This window comes from Mytilus edulis, chromosome 9 (assembly GCF_963676685.1).
Source record: "Mytilus edulis chromosome 9, xbMytEdul2.2, whole genome shotgun sequence".
Taxonomy (NCBI): Eukaryota; Metazoa; Mollusca; class Bivalvia; order Mytilida; family Mytilidae; genus Mytilus; species Mytilus edulis.
Window position 1 is genome coordinate 73,730,832 of NC_092352.1, and position 15,320 is coordinate 73,746,151.

At 31.1% G+C, this 15,320-nt stretch overlaps 1 protein-coding gene across 2 annotated transcripts in view; it reads right to left on the bottom strand.

The window, feature by feature from the left end:
* Window positions 1–875: 875 nt before the first annotated feature.
* Window positions 876–15,320, bottom strand: part of LOC139488993 (uncharacterized) — a 43,080-nt gene continuing 28,635 nt past the window's right edge. For both annotated transcript variants that reach the window (XM_071275011.1, XM_071275012.1), the window contains exons 3-4: window positions 6,617–6,754; window positions 876–2,181 (exon numbers count right to left, since the gene is read on the bottom strand). In XM_071275011.1, coding sequence (XP_071131112.1) covers window positions 2,075–2,181; window positions 6,617–6,754 — 245 coding nt within the window. In that variant the 3' untranslated portion in view covers window positions 876–2,074. The remainder of the gene's footprint in view (window positions 2,182–6,616; window positions 6,755–15,320) is intronic.

Sequence of the window (15,320 nt, forward strand, 5' to 3'; positions counted from 1 at the left end):
CAAATTTGATATGAATCAACAAACGACAACCTTTAAATCAGAGGTTCCTGACTTACAAGTTGGATATGTACATTTAGCTTGTGTTATCAAAATTCTAATTCGAATGATGACAATGCGTGCAAGTCCAGGGAATGTTTCAGCCTTCAAAAATGTTTAATAACGCCACATTCTATATTGGCCTGTCCCATGTTCCAATTTAGAAGCTTGTAATTCAGTGGTTGTCGATGTTTCATGTCTGTCATTATTGTTTTTCGTAAATTTGTTTGTTATAAACAAGAAGTCCGTCATTTTTCTCAATTAAAGTGTTTTATATTTTCCATTTCAGGGCCTTTTATAGCTGAGTACATGTGTTTATATGGTTTGGGGTTTTTCGTTGTTGAATGCCGTACGGTTGCCTTTGTTTGTGTTATACATCCATATAATGTTGGTGCTTGTTGTCTCTTTGACAGTCATACCACATCTCAACTTTTATATAAAAGTGTACATGTACCTCGTCCACGTACATTGTATCGATGTCATTGACAATCATGCGATACCTTCAATTATTTTTACTCCATTTGTTAATTTAAATTGATTTCACTAGAGTTATAAAAAATTCGTTTAACTTGTATCTTTAATTGAAATGAGGTGTTTTGCAAATTTTGCCCTTGTGTTGCCCCATTTATCATGCAAAGGGATTAGACCAATGCAATTTTCCATTATACAATATTGTGTATTATATATTAATTTCTTTTTGTATCTAACATTTGTCTAATACTTGTAATTCGATATATTTGTAATCAGTCATTGTGCGTTAATGAGCTGCTTTTCTTATAATTCATCATTTCATCATTGTTCATATCCACATAATTGCCTTCACGGAATGAACAAATCAATTAAGAATTCAACAATATTTTATTTTATTTTCATTAACAAATAACAAATCAAGAAATTCCTAGATATCGTGTAGTCCTTCAATACTAAACATGACATCATGAAAGCTCCTCTAGTTTTACTCATGACAATAAAATTAGACTAAGGTTCTTAGATGTTGCTAGATACTAACTTACTACCCAAAATATTCATACTAATGGAACAGTTGCCATAGAACACTGCAATTGTTCTTAAATGATAAAACCATATTTGTAAAAAAACAACTTTGTACTGGTTTGGCTTTATAAATATCTTGATATGAGCGTCACTGATGAGTCTTATGTAGACGAACCGCGCGTCTGGCATACTAAATTATAATCCTGGTACCTTTGATAACTATATACTGATAATGAATGAAAATGTAACAAACACCCTATATTTCTTTAAACAAATATATTGTTCTGCACTAATGTTTGTAAACAAAAAAACAATTTTAATATCTATAATGTTGATGAAAACTATTTCATCACTCTTGTTTAATTTGTGCATTTTACAACCTTGTGTTGTGAATCAATTCAACTTTGCTGCAGTCATATTTGCTACGAGAAACCACTGCAATAGCGGAGTGTAGATTTGTGCAGTAGCATTCCTTATTAAATGGCACCTCGACGATTCACTTCACATTTTTCAAATTCAAGAATTTGTCAACTCCTGACCTAAATTATCAACCAAGAATCAATTTACTTGATGACATTCATAAATCGATCATATGATTGTGTTGTTAGGTAACACTATCACGAGCAAACTTTCAGATTTTGTGAGTCGTTGTTTACTCCTTGGTTTTGATTGCTATTGTCTTTCAGAACTTTGCCTATATTCAAATAATTTTGATTGTAATTATCAAATAAGGATAAGAAGGGTATTGTGTTTTGAATTGTAAACAAATGCATTTGATAATAAAGAAAAAGGGACAGTGCTTATTTGTAAGGCTAAAAAAAGCTTGCATAATTAGGATTCAAAGACTTATACTTACGGACATGTGTACTTACCAAAATGATTGCAATAAAAATTCTTTCCGGTAAAGAGAGGATTTTGAACAACACATGAACAATGACATATTATTTTATATTTGTATATCAGAACTGTATACGAATTACATTCTGTACATCTCTGACGATAACTTTAGACATTTTGACATATAAAGTTCATTTTCTTGATTAAATTACAAAAAACTTTCTTCTTCCTCTTCAACTTCTGACTCCGTGCTATGATCACTTGAACTGACCCAATCATCTGTGTCCAGTTCATCTTGTTTGCCATCTTCTGAAACTAAACGAGATAATACTCTCTGTACATATAAGAGCAATATATGTGGTTGTTATATTCAAAACATCTAACTGCTTTTTGTGCTTCTTTGTTCAATATTTGTTTGTTTTTGTTCTAATTGAGATTGTGACACAGTGATGACTGCTTTACCCTTATTTTGACAATTTTGCCTATTATGTCTCTTTTGTTCACGCATCGTTGTAAATATAAAGGAATTTGATGCGACTGCCATACAAGTGAGAGGTTTAGTGCTTTAAAACAGGTTCTATACACCATTTCCTACATTTGAAAATGCCTGTACCAAGTCAGGAATATAACAATTGTTGTCCATTCGTTTGATGTGTTTTATCAATTGATATTGCCATTTGATTACGGATTTTCCGTTTTGAATTTTCCTCGGAGTTCATTATTTTTGTGATTTTACTTTTTAACTGCCAACACGCTTGTTTCTTTTTAATCAAATCATAATGTAAAATTATTGGAAATTATTAACCTATATAACATTTGTTCTTTACGTGGTAAAATATTGTCATTAAATTATAGTATCCTTACTGTCTTAAGAAATCAATCACGATTGTAACAAATAAAGGCAACAGTAGTATACCGCTGTTCAAAACTCATGAATCCATGGACAAAAAACCAAATCGGGGTAACAAATTAAAACTGAGGGAAACGCATTAAATATAAGAGGAGAACAACGACACAACATTTAAATGTAATACACACAGAAACGGACTAAGCATTAGACAAAATCCTATGAGAATAACAAATATAACATCAAAACCAAATACATAACAAGCATCTGTACTTTCAGTTTTAATACTTAATCAGACATATACTATATATACAGTACTATACACGTTGTCATGTATACGATTTTGGTAAGTTGTAATTATATATAATCGTGTAGCACTATCGATTTCTCAAAACAGGAATAATCAATACACATAATAATGTATTTCCAACTTTTCCTCGCCATTTTCTAACAACAAGGTTTTTTCCCGAAAACCAATAAACACAATCACCATGTAAGATATATTTATAATGCTTTGGATCAATCATTTTTCACCTTCAAATAATAAATCAATTAATTAATGTACTTTCTGCTATTTACTTTAATCTATTTTATATTCTTTTCTTCTCATACATTTCACGAGAAAAAAATGTAATAGTACAAATGCAGGTTTCATAAAATAATATAATAGGTTCCAATTTATGTTGTTTCTTTTTTAATTTGTAGGGGTTGATTTTAAATTTTCATCAACCTCTTTATTTTTTTTTGCTTTTTGTTTTTTCACTCTATCACTTCAGACGAGTCCTACAATACAATGTATCCCAATATTTTCCCAATAAATTTAACATTCACACATCCGGAATACTTTTTATAAATCTTGTACCTTTAATCCCAATTACGGAAAAACCTTATTGAAAAAAGTACACTATTCAACTTTTACTGGTAATAGAATTGTTAAAACTTAACGTAACATTTTACCAAAAAGAATATTCTGAAGGTCCTAATGGGACATCAATAAATTGTAAAATTACTAAGAATATCACGAAGACCGCATATAATTTTTTGTACCGACCAATTATCTTTGCAAAAATATTTCTTTAAAAGTATTGGTATTTAATCTTTTTTTATTCCTAATTAACAAGTTTTACAACCCGTTAATCTTACTCATATGGATACGAAAAAATAAGAAAGGATTAGATAAGTTTGCTTTTTAACATATCGTGCGGCAGTAGTTCAGATTAACTCCTATTGTAAAGCACATTTAAAAGTGTGATGTGAATTTCCGAGAATTTAAATTAACGTCAAAACATTCAACAATACCGTTGCTCTCTTTACATGCTTAATCCGTTGCATATATCCTTTGGTAATGTCAAAGGCAAAGGATAATTGCCTCGATACGATACATTGTCTTGAATTATTTTGTAAATACAATAGATGATAGAGTTATAGAAATGATAATGAGTTTAAACATTTTAAAGTCATTAATTGGAGAAAATAAATATAACACAAACATGACAAATGTCAAGTTCAACGCAAACTATGACTAATGTGATTGGCAAAAAAAGAAATTTATTTGTTTGAGTTTTGTGAAGATCTAATTACAGAATTTCTGTTTACGATTATTCTATAAAAAGCAATAGATGTTTTTTTTTTTACATTTCCATGTATGGTTTTGTTTTGATTTAAAGTATGGAAAAGGTTAGAGAAAAAACTAATAAAGAGACCAATGTCAAAACTGTTAGTTATACACAGATACAGGATGTTAAATCTTGTGAACAGAGAATTATGGACAAAAAATAGATAGAAAAAAAGATCCCCAAAACTTTTATCGAAAACCCCGGATAGAAATACAAGAATCAACTAGTCAACAAGATACATGAAATTAAACGATTACTAGTGTTTTCTTACCATGATATATTTCGATGCTTTCCATCTGACCGATGAGTTTATATTTTCATAACATCAGTTTGCATTTTAATCAAGTCGGGACATTAATTCTCATGTGATTAAAACTTAAACTTGTGATGCAGGGTATCTGTTATTTCAACAACAACAAATGAAATAAGAGACGGAGTTTTGTTTAGCATTAGGCTATTACAAATTAGCTGTAAAATAATTCATAATATTAATAGTAAACAATATAAAGTACTTTTGTTTTAGTAAATATGAAACAACGAGTTTATTAGTTAACACAGTATCAAAATAGTTCTGACGCTCAAATTCGCAGGTCAAACCAAACACTTACAAATATATTTTGTTTCCTCACGTAGTGCTTATATCATACTTGTCTAGTTTAGAGCGCTTATGTTTCCGTTCAAACCGACGGGTAATAAACTTTATGCCATGGGTTATAACCATTATTACATTAATTGCAAGTAGATATCGTGACTATCCTGTCAAACTAACCTACATTGAACATTTGAAATATATTTTATATTTTTTTTTAGTTGACGTCATACAACAATATGTGTTGCATAGACCTTTTCACCGACATCTTCGCTAAACAAATGCAGAACAATTATACACAGAGATAGTTGCTTGAAATTCGACTCTTGATCATAATGATTATCATTGATATCTAACACTAATGATATCAAAAACTACTTCAAGAATTCAAATAATACCGATAAACATAACATAAGGACATAATTGGTAAAATTCACTCAATTGCAACGAATATTTATAACAAATGTTTCCCGGTACTTTTCCATCTCAAATTCATTTATTTAGTTTTGATGTTATATTTGTTATTGTCATCGGATTAAGTTACATGTCTTGACGTTTGTTGTTGTAAATCTTATTTTTTTCTTTTGTATTCGTGTGTTATGGTAAAGAGAATTACACATCCAGTTTATTTATTAGATTTAAGTTTGGATCAACGAAATTAACACGACATATTTGGTTTACAGTTTAATTCAGAAGAAACACCGACATAGCTAGATAATACAATTAATCATCTAATTACTACTACAATTTGATATCAATTAGTATTGTTATTTTCACTGTAATTAATAAATGTTATTGAGTCATACAAATCGAATCTTAAATTACATCCAAATTCTTTCTTAATTTTGGGAACTCGTTTTAAAATTCAAATGTGACGTCACTTTGTGCGTTGCACTGGCTTTGTATAACACGGCTTTGTATTTTTGTAATGCATCCATTTTTACTATGTAGCTAGTCACCTCTTTAGTTAAATCTTGTATATCTATTATATAGTCATTTTATAACATTTACTGTTTGCAAAAGATGAATTATTCTAAATAGTAAGGATGTTCTTGTCACAGGCGGATAACACCAGCCTTATTGGTCAAAACTTTTTGGAACTTTTGTCCTCGATAATCTTCAACTTTGTTCTTGTTTTGGCTTTCAAACTTTTTTCATCTGTGCATCGTTGGTTAGTCTTGTGTAGACGTGTCACGCGTCTGGCGTATTAAATATTTAACCTTGTACATTTTGTTGGCTTTTTATTCGTTTGTTTCTCTGTCCTATATTTTTCCAATTTTTTTTGTATTGTAGTCCTGTCATGTAATGTTGTCATTTTAATGTTATGATAAACATTGCCATTAAAGCGGGAAGTTTGGCATGCCACAAAACCAGGTTCAACCCCCCATTTTTCATTCTTAAAATGTCCTGTTCCAAGTCAGGAAAATGGCCATTGTTATATTATAATTCGTTTCTGTGTGTGTTACATTTTAATGTTGTGTCTCTGTTGTGTCGTAGTTCCCTTATATTTGATACCTTTCCCTCAGTTTTAGTTTGTAACCCGGAGTTGTTTTTTTCTTTATCGATTTATGAATTTTGAACAGCAGTATACTACTCTTTACTTATTTAATGTTCGATCAATAGTTGAATATTTTTCGATATTCTAAATATAATATAAAATTGTCATTAAATCTTCTTGAATTATTATTCTATACAAACCTCCGTCGTCTGAGGAATCTAAAGTACAGGATGATAAACTGTCGTCTGTTTGTTCCGCTTTGTCGTTGAAATCCGGGTCTTTTGATATACTAGCCACTGTAAGTTGTCGATAGCCTGTTTTTGATCTTTTAGTTGTATCTACAATATAAATATATAATAATTAGCAAATTAAGAATGGTTATGTAGCGCATGAAAAGCTGTTCCACTTTGGAGCGCAAATATAGCGCGTAGTATAAGACCCTTTAGTATAATGCATGCATCAGCTATCTTTCGCACGTGATGTGTAAATTTTAAGACTGCTGTAAATCTTAGTCATTGAAGAATACAGATGACTTAAAAAAGCTATATTTGTGAAACTATTTTGCTGTGCTTTGGTGTAATTTTAGATTTTCGCACTGTCTTACAAACAATTACTTAATTAATCGCAATCAGCTACACTCAACTCATGATTTGAATAATGTTTTAGATATTTTGGTTTTTAATATTTTGTAAATGGATATTACACTTCATTTCATGCGTCCCAAATGTTTGTCTATATTTAACCGTTGTTAAGAACGCTCAGATTTTAACAATTCAGATCAGAAAATACGTACTTCGCTCATGATAGACTTATATGGCCACCACAAGAACTAAAACGAATAGCCTACATTTTACTTGAATTATGCAATGAAATTGCCTTCAAAATTGTTGATAGGAGCTTCAATGATGAGTTTAATCTAGACGGAACACGTTTTAGGTGACTATATTACCAGCTGTTAATGTACTCAATGTTAATGGTTTTTTTTTACATAAATAAGGTCGTTAGTTTTTTCGTTTGAATTGTTTTACATTGTCTTATCGGGGCCTATTATAGTTGACTATGCGGTATGGGCTTTGCTCATTGTTGAAGGCCGTACGGTGACCTATAGTTGTTTATGTCTGTGTCATTTTGGTCTTTTGTGGAAAGTTGTCTCATTGGCAATCATACCACATCTTCTTTCTTTATAGTAGTGTATAAATCTAATGACATAAGAAATATCGTCAATGATTGACATTACGATATAATATATAATGCTGAAATTATTATATAAGTGCTGTCTAAGAATATATAGGATTGTACTTCAGATAGTTCATAATTAAGACTCAGTCCTCTTTGGCGGATCCACCACCTTTAATTTAAATATCAAGTTCGAAAACAAAACAAAAAAGTCGATTACCGATATAAAATGCACATCCCACAACATCAGTCGTCAATACACATCTTGCAAGTGTGTAACTGAAGTTATATAATTGTGTCTATTTTATTTTACTTTTTTGTTTTGTTCTGGTTATTCATTTGTTTTGATTATTTGGAGATTTTTTTCTTTCTAAAAGTTAATTTTCTACATAAAGATTATCATCTCTGGATGACTATCAAAGAATTTAATATAAGGGACATAAAGTAGTATTATGCATTGTGAATATCCACTAGACTATAAATTACGAAAATAGTTTGCCCTGATAATAAAGTAAGATATTAAACGTTTGTTTTAAAAAAAAATAATCAAACAACTTGGCCGTATCAGTATGAAATTAAACTTAGTTCCGTACAGAATTTAACCTACAGAGGCATTTGTTCATTCACTTATTGTTTACGTGCAGTGAGTGGGTTATCATCATAGCAGTAGGGTTCGAATTTTTAGTCCTCATTAAAACGGATTAGACACTCATTTATACTCTAAAGGAGATAAAGAGACGTCTCGTAGCACAATTTGAAAGTTTGTTGAGAAACTACAAGTTATATATTTAGAACATATTCAGTACTAAAATGAATAAAATATTACATTTTTTTAGAAGGTCAATAGGACGATGACTGGTTTATTTCTATAAAGATTGTCACTGACACGAATAAGTATCGTTTATCAGGTTGTCTGCATATTGATATTGTAAAATATCAGCTGCGAGTCACAATATGAATCTTTTTGTCGACCGAGCGCAGCGAACGAGATAAAAAAAAAAGAGCCTTTCTATTGTGTTGAGCAGCTGATATTTTACAATATTATTCTGTAGATAACCTAATAATCGATTTACCGGGCTGTGTTTGCGTCTGTTGAAAGTGTTTTCTTTGTTTCAATAGCAAACCGAAAGATGAGATAAGTCTTATCAACGTTTGTTCAAAAATAATGACGCCATTTATATCCGGGTCAGAGTAATTTAGGCCGGGTCATCGCATTTGACATCACAAAGCCGTCATGTGCATTTTTATTACGAGCTTAGCAGAGCGATACAGACAATGGGACGACCAATACATGTATATCTCTTGACAAGCAATAAAAGGGAACAACATTGAGTAAGGGGAAGAAAAATACTGTCCTATTTTGTAATGGACAAATTTATTTCGATTTGGATTAAATTTAAATAAAATTGTTAGTCTCTTCAACAAATGAAAAATTATGGGTTCTTTTGAAAATTACTGTTACTTTAATATTTGTATCGCCAATGCACAAAATTTCTTCTGATCATTTTATATATAAATGACTGATGTTTCAAGCAATCAAATGTACCTATATGAGAGTTCAGAGATACATTTGTACTTTCTGATTTAATGTAAAAGTTGTAAAACATTCTCAACATATGACAGTTTTTTTACCAATGAACTTTTAAAATTACAAATGTCAAGAGGTGCATACTTAATTTGACACCCACAAATCAATAAATAAATCGACCATTGCTAATGGAACTTCTACTTAATACTGTTCCTTGTTAATTACTTGCTTTAAAGTTGACAAATGATGAAAATGAACCTGTCAAGGAGCAGTTTCCAAAGAAGCGTTTGCATTGTGAAGGATAATCAAGACATTGGCCTTTTAAAACGAAGTGTTCTTTTATATGTTGAAACTAAAACAATTAAAATATAGTAATTACCCTTTTTGAAATGCATTACATGTTTACATTAGAAATAATGATAGCATTTTCAGAGCAACATTAAATGCATAAAGTTTTGTTATTGAATTAAGTATATATGAGACCAGATTTAACTAGTTAATTTCGACTGCAGCAATAGTATGTATTCATCTACATTTTGTATGAGTTGCGTGAACACGAACTCAACGTACAGTTGCTTGTGTACAGTTAAAACATGTGAAATTTATTGCATTTTCTTTTTGTTTCATTACATCATGAGTAATTTGACAGGTTTCAACCATGAAGCAGAATCTGTTATCATTACCCGTTTTGATGGGGTTCGCGTAGCAATCTGAACTTGTCTGTTGTGGTCATTGTTTTGTCTTCTCGAAATTACCAATGTCATTGCCAGTTTGCATAACGTTTGGTGTCTTCCGCCTTTATGTTACCACGAACAGACTTGCTATACAATTCATATCATTTTTTCATTTTCTTTAACTATTTTCTACGCTCCAAATAACTTAAACGAAATGATACGTGGTGTAAAAATACATGTATCGGGTTAATTTTTTTTTTTTTTTACTTTAATCACTTATAACACAATCGGTGCTATTTGCGGGGTAGGATCTGCTAGCAATTTTTTTTGTGATGGTCGCATTGCTTATAGTCTGAAATTGTGTTTTGTAGTTTGCTGATTACCTGCACAAGTCTAGGTACAAACCCATGAACAATTACCAAAAATACAAGAAATCTTAATGAGGACCTTCATGACAGCTTTTGGTCATTCTCGACTAAGGGGGGACCATGAAGACTTGGTATTTGAATGGTTAAAAACGACAATAAATGAAAATATTGATACTTCTTATTCTATATTTATAATGAAAATCCAAATAAATATAATTTAAATAACCAATGATTTAGCATGTTCACTATTCCTTGTATGGAGGGATAAAATACTTCCGATCGTGCTACACTGTACAGCGTAGACACGGTTTGTAATGGTGAAAGTTCCTCCATCGTTCAATTTACATCCATGGAGATCCCTGAACATGTTTTTTTGGGCCGATAAGAAAGTTGTCTGTAGATCTCCATCATCCACCTACATCAATGAGGAAACGTAAGGTTCATCAAAGAGAAATAAACATAAAACAAACTTGTCACAAAGGAACGAGTGTAAACAGTGTAATCTTGTGATCTTTAACTTTTTTAAGACTTTTTTGGAGTTGGCAAGGTTTCAGTTATTTATACATCCAATTAATTGGAATCATTTAAGAATGGTAGAATTAAATACAGTAGTTCAGAAAAAATGGTTGATTTAGATCATATTGACTAATGATTTTACCGGGATAAGAAATATTTATAACATTTAAATGAAAAACAGAATTGGTTGGCGAAAATGATAAAACGGCAGTCCTTATTACAAAGATGATTCTTTGTCATGGTTTTTTGTCCATGGAACTTTACAGAAAGATGCTTATTTCTCTTCCTCAAATATCAGGGAAAAAAAACAGACAACCTTATATCGATAGAATGAATGAGGTTTACTTCAATGTAGCATTTAAGTCCCATGTGACAATGCATGTGCAATACATCAAAGACACAACCTTTTCCTTTGTACATGTTTTCAACTACTGCGATTCATTACCATACTTTCTTTCTATGCAAAAAGCAACAGATGTCACTTGCATAGCGGAAATTGCTAACACTTCAAATTTTTTTTAATTCGAACAGGTTTTTGTGTTGCTCAATTTTGAATTTTCTACTTTGTTTTCGCAAGACTGTTCCGTCTGTTCAGTGGCGTGTTGTGTTGTTTTCCGACATTTTTTTTTGTTATTCTCACTCTTGTATCCTCTCTCGGTGACATAGCAAAGCAGTTCTTTAAATTGATGAAAAACATTGTTGTGTTAGTCTTAGTGTCGTAACTCTTTTCCCCTGATCTTCAGTCCCTCATATCGTTATTATCAAGACGATATTCAATATCTCAATTTGAACGTAGATTTTTTTATTATACTCTGTAATATAGATTAGTTCCATCATCATTTCCTAATTGTTTAATCGATATCAGAACAAAGTCAAAGACAATAATTGCATTTCTACTAACTTCTATTGTATCTTGTTTATGATGATACTAGAGCTTTCTGGTAAACCTTAATTTCCTATAGGTATTGTGTATGGATATAAGTAGGCAATATTAGTGTGCAAAGCAATTTCCTAAGGAAGAAGATCAGTCGTCTTTGGAACATACTTGCAATAGTAAAATGATCATATGAACGTTTTGACTTATGAATCATTAAACATTGTTGATTCAGAAAAAAAATGTTTTTTTATGAATATGGCCGTTAGTTTTCTTTATTATATTGCTCTAAATTTTTCATGTTGGGACCTTTCATAGCCGACTAACTGTAGGTTTTTTTCCCATGAGGTTGACTGTACTGTTGCTCATTATTTCTTCCTTCTGCTTCATTTGAACTTTGATGCATATTTGTCTCACTGGCAATCATACCACACCTCCTTGTGTTTATAAACTTATACAAAGAGTTTACAAATTATATATCGTCATGATGATATACAAAATAATCTACTCCATTTATGCGGATTTTTTTTCTATAATTTCATGAAGACCAGTAGGGAAATACTAAAAAAACAAGATCCTTCTACTAGTTTTGTTTTCAACTTCCAACGTTTGAAAAGCGATTTACTATTCCACGAGACTAAATTAGAGACAGATTTTTATCTTATTTTAAAAAAGTAAAATTACAAAAATACTGAACCCTGAGGAAAATTCAAAAGTGAAAGTTCCTAATCAAATAGCTCAAACACGTCAAGCAAATGGATAACAACTGTTATATTCCTGACTTGGTACACGCATTTCTTCTACAGAAAATGGTGGATCCTGGTTCAATAGCTAGCTAAACCTCTCACTTGTACATGTATGACAGTCGCACCAAATTCCATTATCTTGACATATGACAGTCGCACCAAATTCCATTATCTTGACAACGTTGCGTGAACACAACAAACAGATATAATACGTAAAAATGTCAAAAACAGGGGTACAACAGTTAATCTTGTGATATCATCTCAATCACTATGAAAACTCAACAAATAGAAGATACAAATCAAAATAAGAAACCAGAAATAGAAGAAATGGTATGACTCTTAAAGGAGCGAGGCAACTTGTGTCAATAGAGTACGCGTATTTTGTAATCACCTAGCATTCTATTCAATAAAGTTGTCAAGTTAACAAGAGTAAATCCAAGACGTAAAATACAAAAATCAATTATAAACCGTGCATGTATGATACAGGACAAGTCTACATCATATTTTCTGTATTTTTATTGACAGCTTTACATACACTATAGGGAAAACGGTACTATTTATTCTGCCATAGGCGACAATGTTAACATTTTCTAAATTTACCACTTTTTAAGATAAAAACCTGGATAAAACAGTTATATGTTGTGTTAGTACTTTATTACTCTGTTTTAAAAATTAAAGCCAAATAGTATCATGACCAACTTCCAACGGAGCTTGTTTATGTTATCCATGCCCACCATCATTTTGCACCAAATTTATGAAATTTTGCAAGTCTTTTCGAATAATTCTCTAGAAAATATTTCAATAGGTTTTAAAATTTATATTGTAAATATACACACTGCAGTTATTCATAGATAAATAAAAAATATATTGTACCCTTACATCCAATCACAGCGCTCCTAATTTGACTTCCTTCACCTGCCTTGGGTACACAAAAGGCCAACCTAATGCTGGGAAAATTAAATACTACCGTTTTCCCTAAACGATAATTGATGACACACTAATTCGTATATGTTTCAGCTTAATGCAGTCAGTAGTTAGCCATGTATTCAGTTCCTTATCTACATATCCCAAGTGGCTATTTCGTAATGTTTCCATTTGACTTATACATATCATGATGTAATGTTGATATAACAACATTACACAATAAGTATCTCCTTAATAATATCTTAATCTGTTGAGGGGAAAATAAAAAAAGAGTTTTTAAATATGATCACTAACTTGGAATTAATGCAAGCCTAGTATTTGTGGTAAATATTAACAGATGATACGTTATACTTATTCAGGTCCTGTTTCTGTAATAGCCGAGATTGATAAAATTTGAGACAAAAAAGGAAAACGTCATATAATTCTGTGATGAGTTCAAGAATGGTGATGTTCCGTATCAGTATCTATAAAGTATTATGAAGGTACGAGATTTTTTTTTTATATTTTAATAGAAATTTTGACCATGATATTTCCCAAAATTAATAGTTTTGTATCTAACACAAAATCTAAAAAAAATCAATTAAGATAACAAGGTGTGTCTACATGAAGAGTATTTTTGAACAAATAAAGAAGTTATCGTGAAAATCCTAAATATCTCAATGTCTGAAAAAATGAACATTTATTATGTTCGTTCAAAAATGTCAAAAGAATAGAATCAAGGAAGGCATTGCAATTGCGTTAAAGAGTTAAAGTAGTATTCAATTGACTTGAGCCGAACTAATAAAACGTTCCAGTCTTAGGAAGACTGATAGGTCAATTTTGCGTGAAAGATCTGTAACCTTTTAACGTCGCATGTGGAGTAGGATCTGCTTACTCTTCTGGAGCACATGAGATCACCCCCCCCCCTTCTCCCGTTTTGGTGGGGCTCGTGTTGATTAGTCTTTATTTTTCTATGTTTTGTCTTCTGTACTATTATTTGTCTGTTTGTCTTATTATTTTTAGCCACGGCGTCGTCAGTTTATTTTCAATCTATGATTTTGACTGTCCCTCTAGTATCTTTCGTCCCTCTTTTTAAACTTATAATTTATGGTGTCTTTTTTTTGCAACCTCATGTTAATCACTAATCCTCGAATAAAGTCCATACAACCTGACGTTAATCACTTATCCTCGAATAAAGTCCATACAACCTGACGTTAATCACTAATCCTTAAATAAAGTCCATACAACCTGACTTTAATCACTAATTCTTGAATAAAGTCCATAGAACCTCACGTTAATCACTAATCCTTGAATAAAGTCCATACAACCTGACGTTAATCACTAATCCTTAAATAAAGTCCATACAACCTGACATAATCAAACATTTCTATCAACCATCCAAACGATGTGAACATAACTGTCATATTGCTTTCTCGATCGTTGTAACGAAAGGTGCAAAATATCCGTAGTCACAAGTCACACAATTTATCTTTCGTATTTAAATATAATAAACTTTTGATATACACTAATTGAAGTCTAAGGGCTACATTATTTTCCGTTCTTCTCTTATCAACAGCGTTCTTGCGGTCAACAATGCATCATCTCTTTCATTATATTGTTATAGATTGCACTTTGTAAATACAGTTTTCTTCTCAAACCACGCCTCTTTTGGGAAGATATATAATATTCATAGATAATTTGATTTGTTGACATACTGGTTCCAAGATATGATCTCTATGTTTCATCTCATAGAGACAACACTTGGGACTGTTACCAGTATAAAATCAAACTTTTGCGGTATAAAATAAATTCTGAAGTAGGCAAAAAGTGATGGTAGGGGTAGTACAAAATTTTAGTATAAATTTTAACATATCAGGGCATATACATGTTAAAGATATGCTGCACATCCCTATCTTTTGAATGAAATAGTAGTACAAACCAACTTTCCATTTTATGATATAATTTTTCACGAAACTTCATAGTAAAAGTATTACCCACAACGGAAGTTCCCATGATAAATTGCAATGTACAATGTATATATTTACAGAACTGCAACCTAAATCATGTTTTATATACTCCGTGATGCTCAATTTAAATGCAAGTAACGTGTTTTATTAAG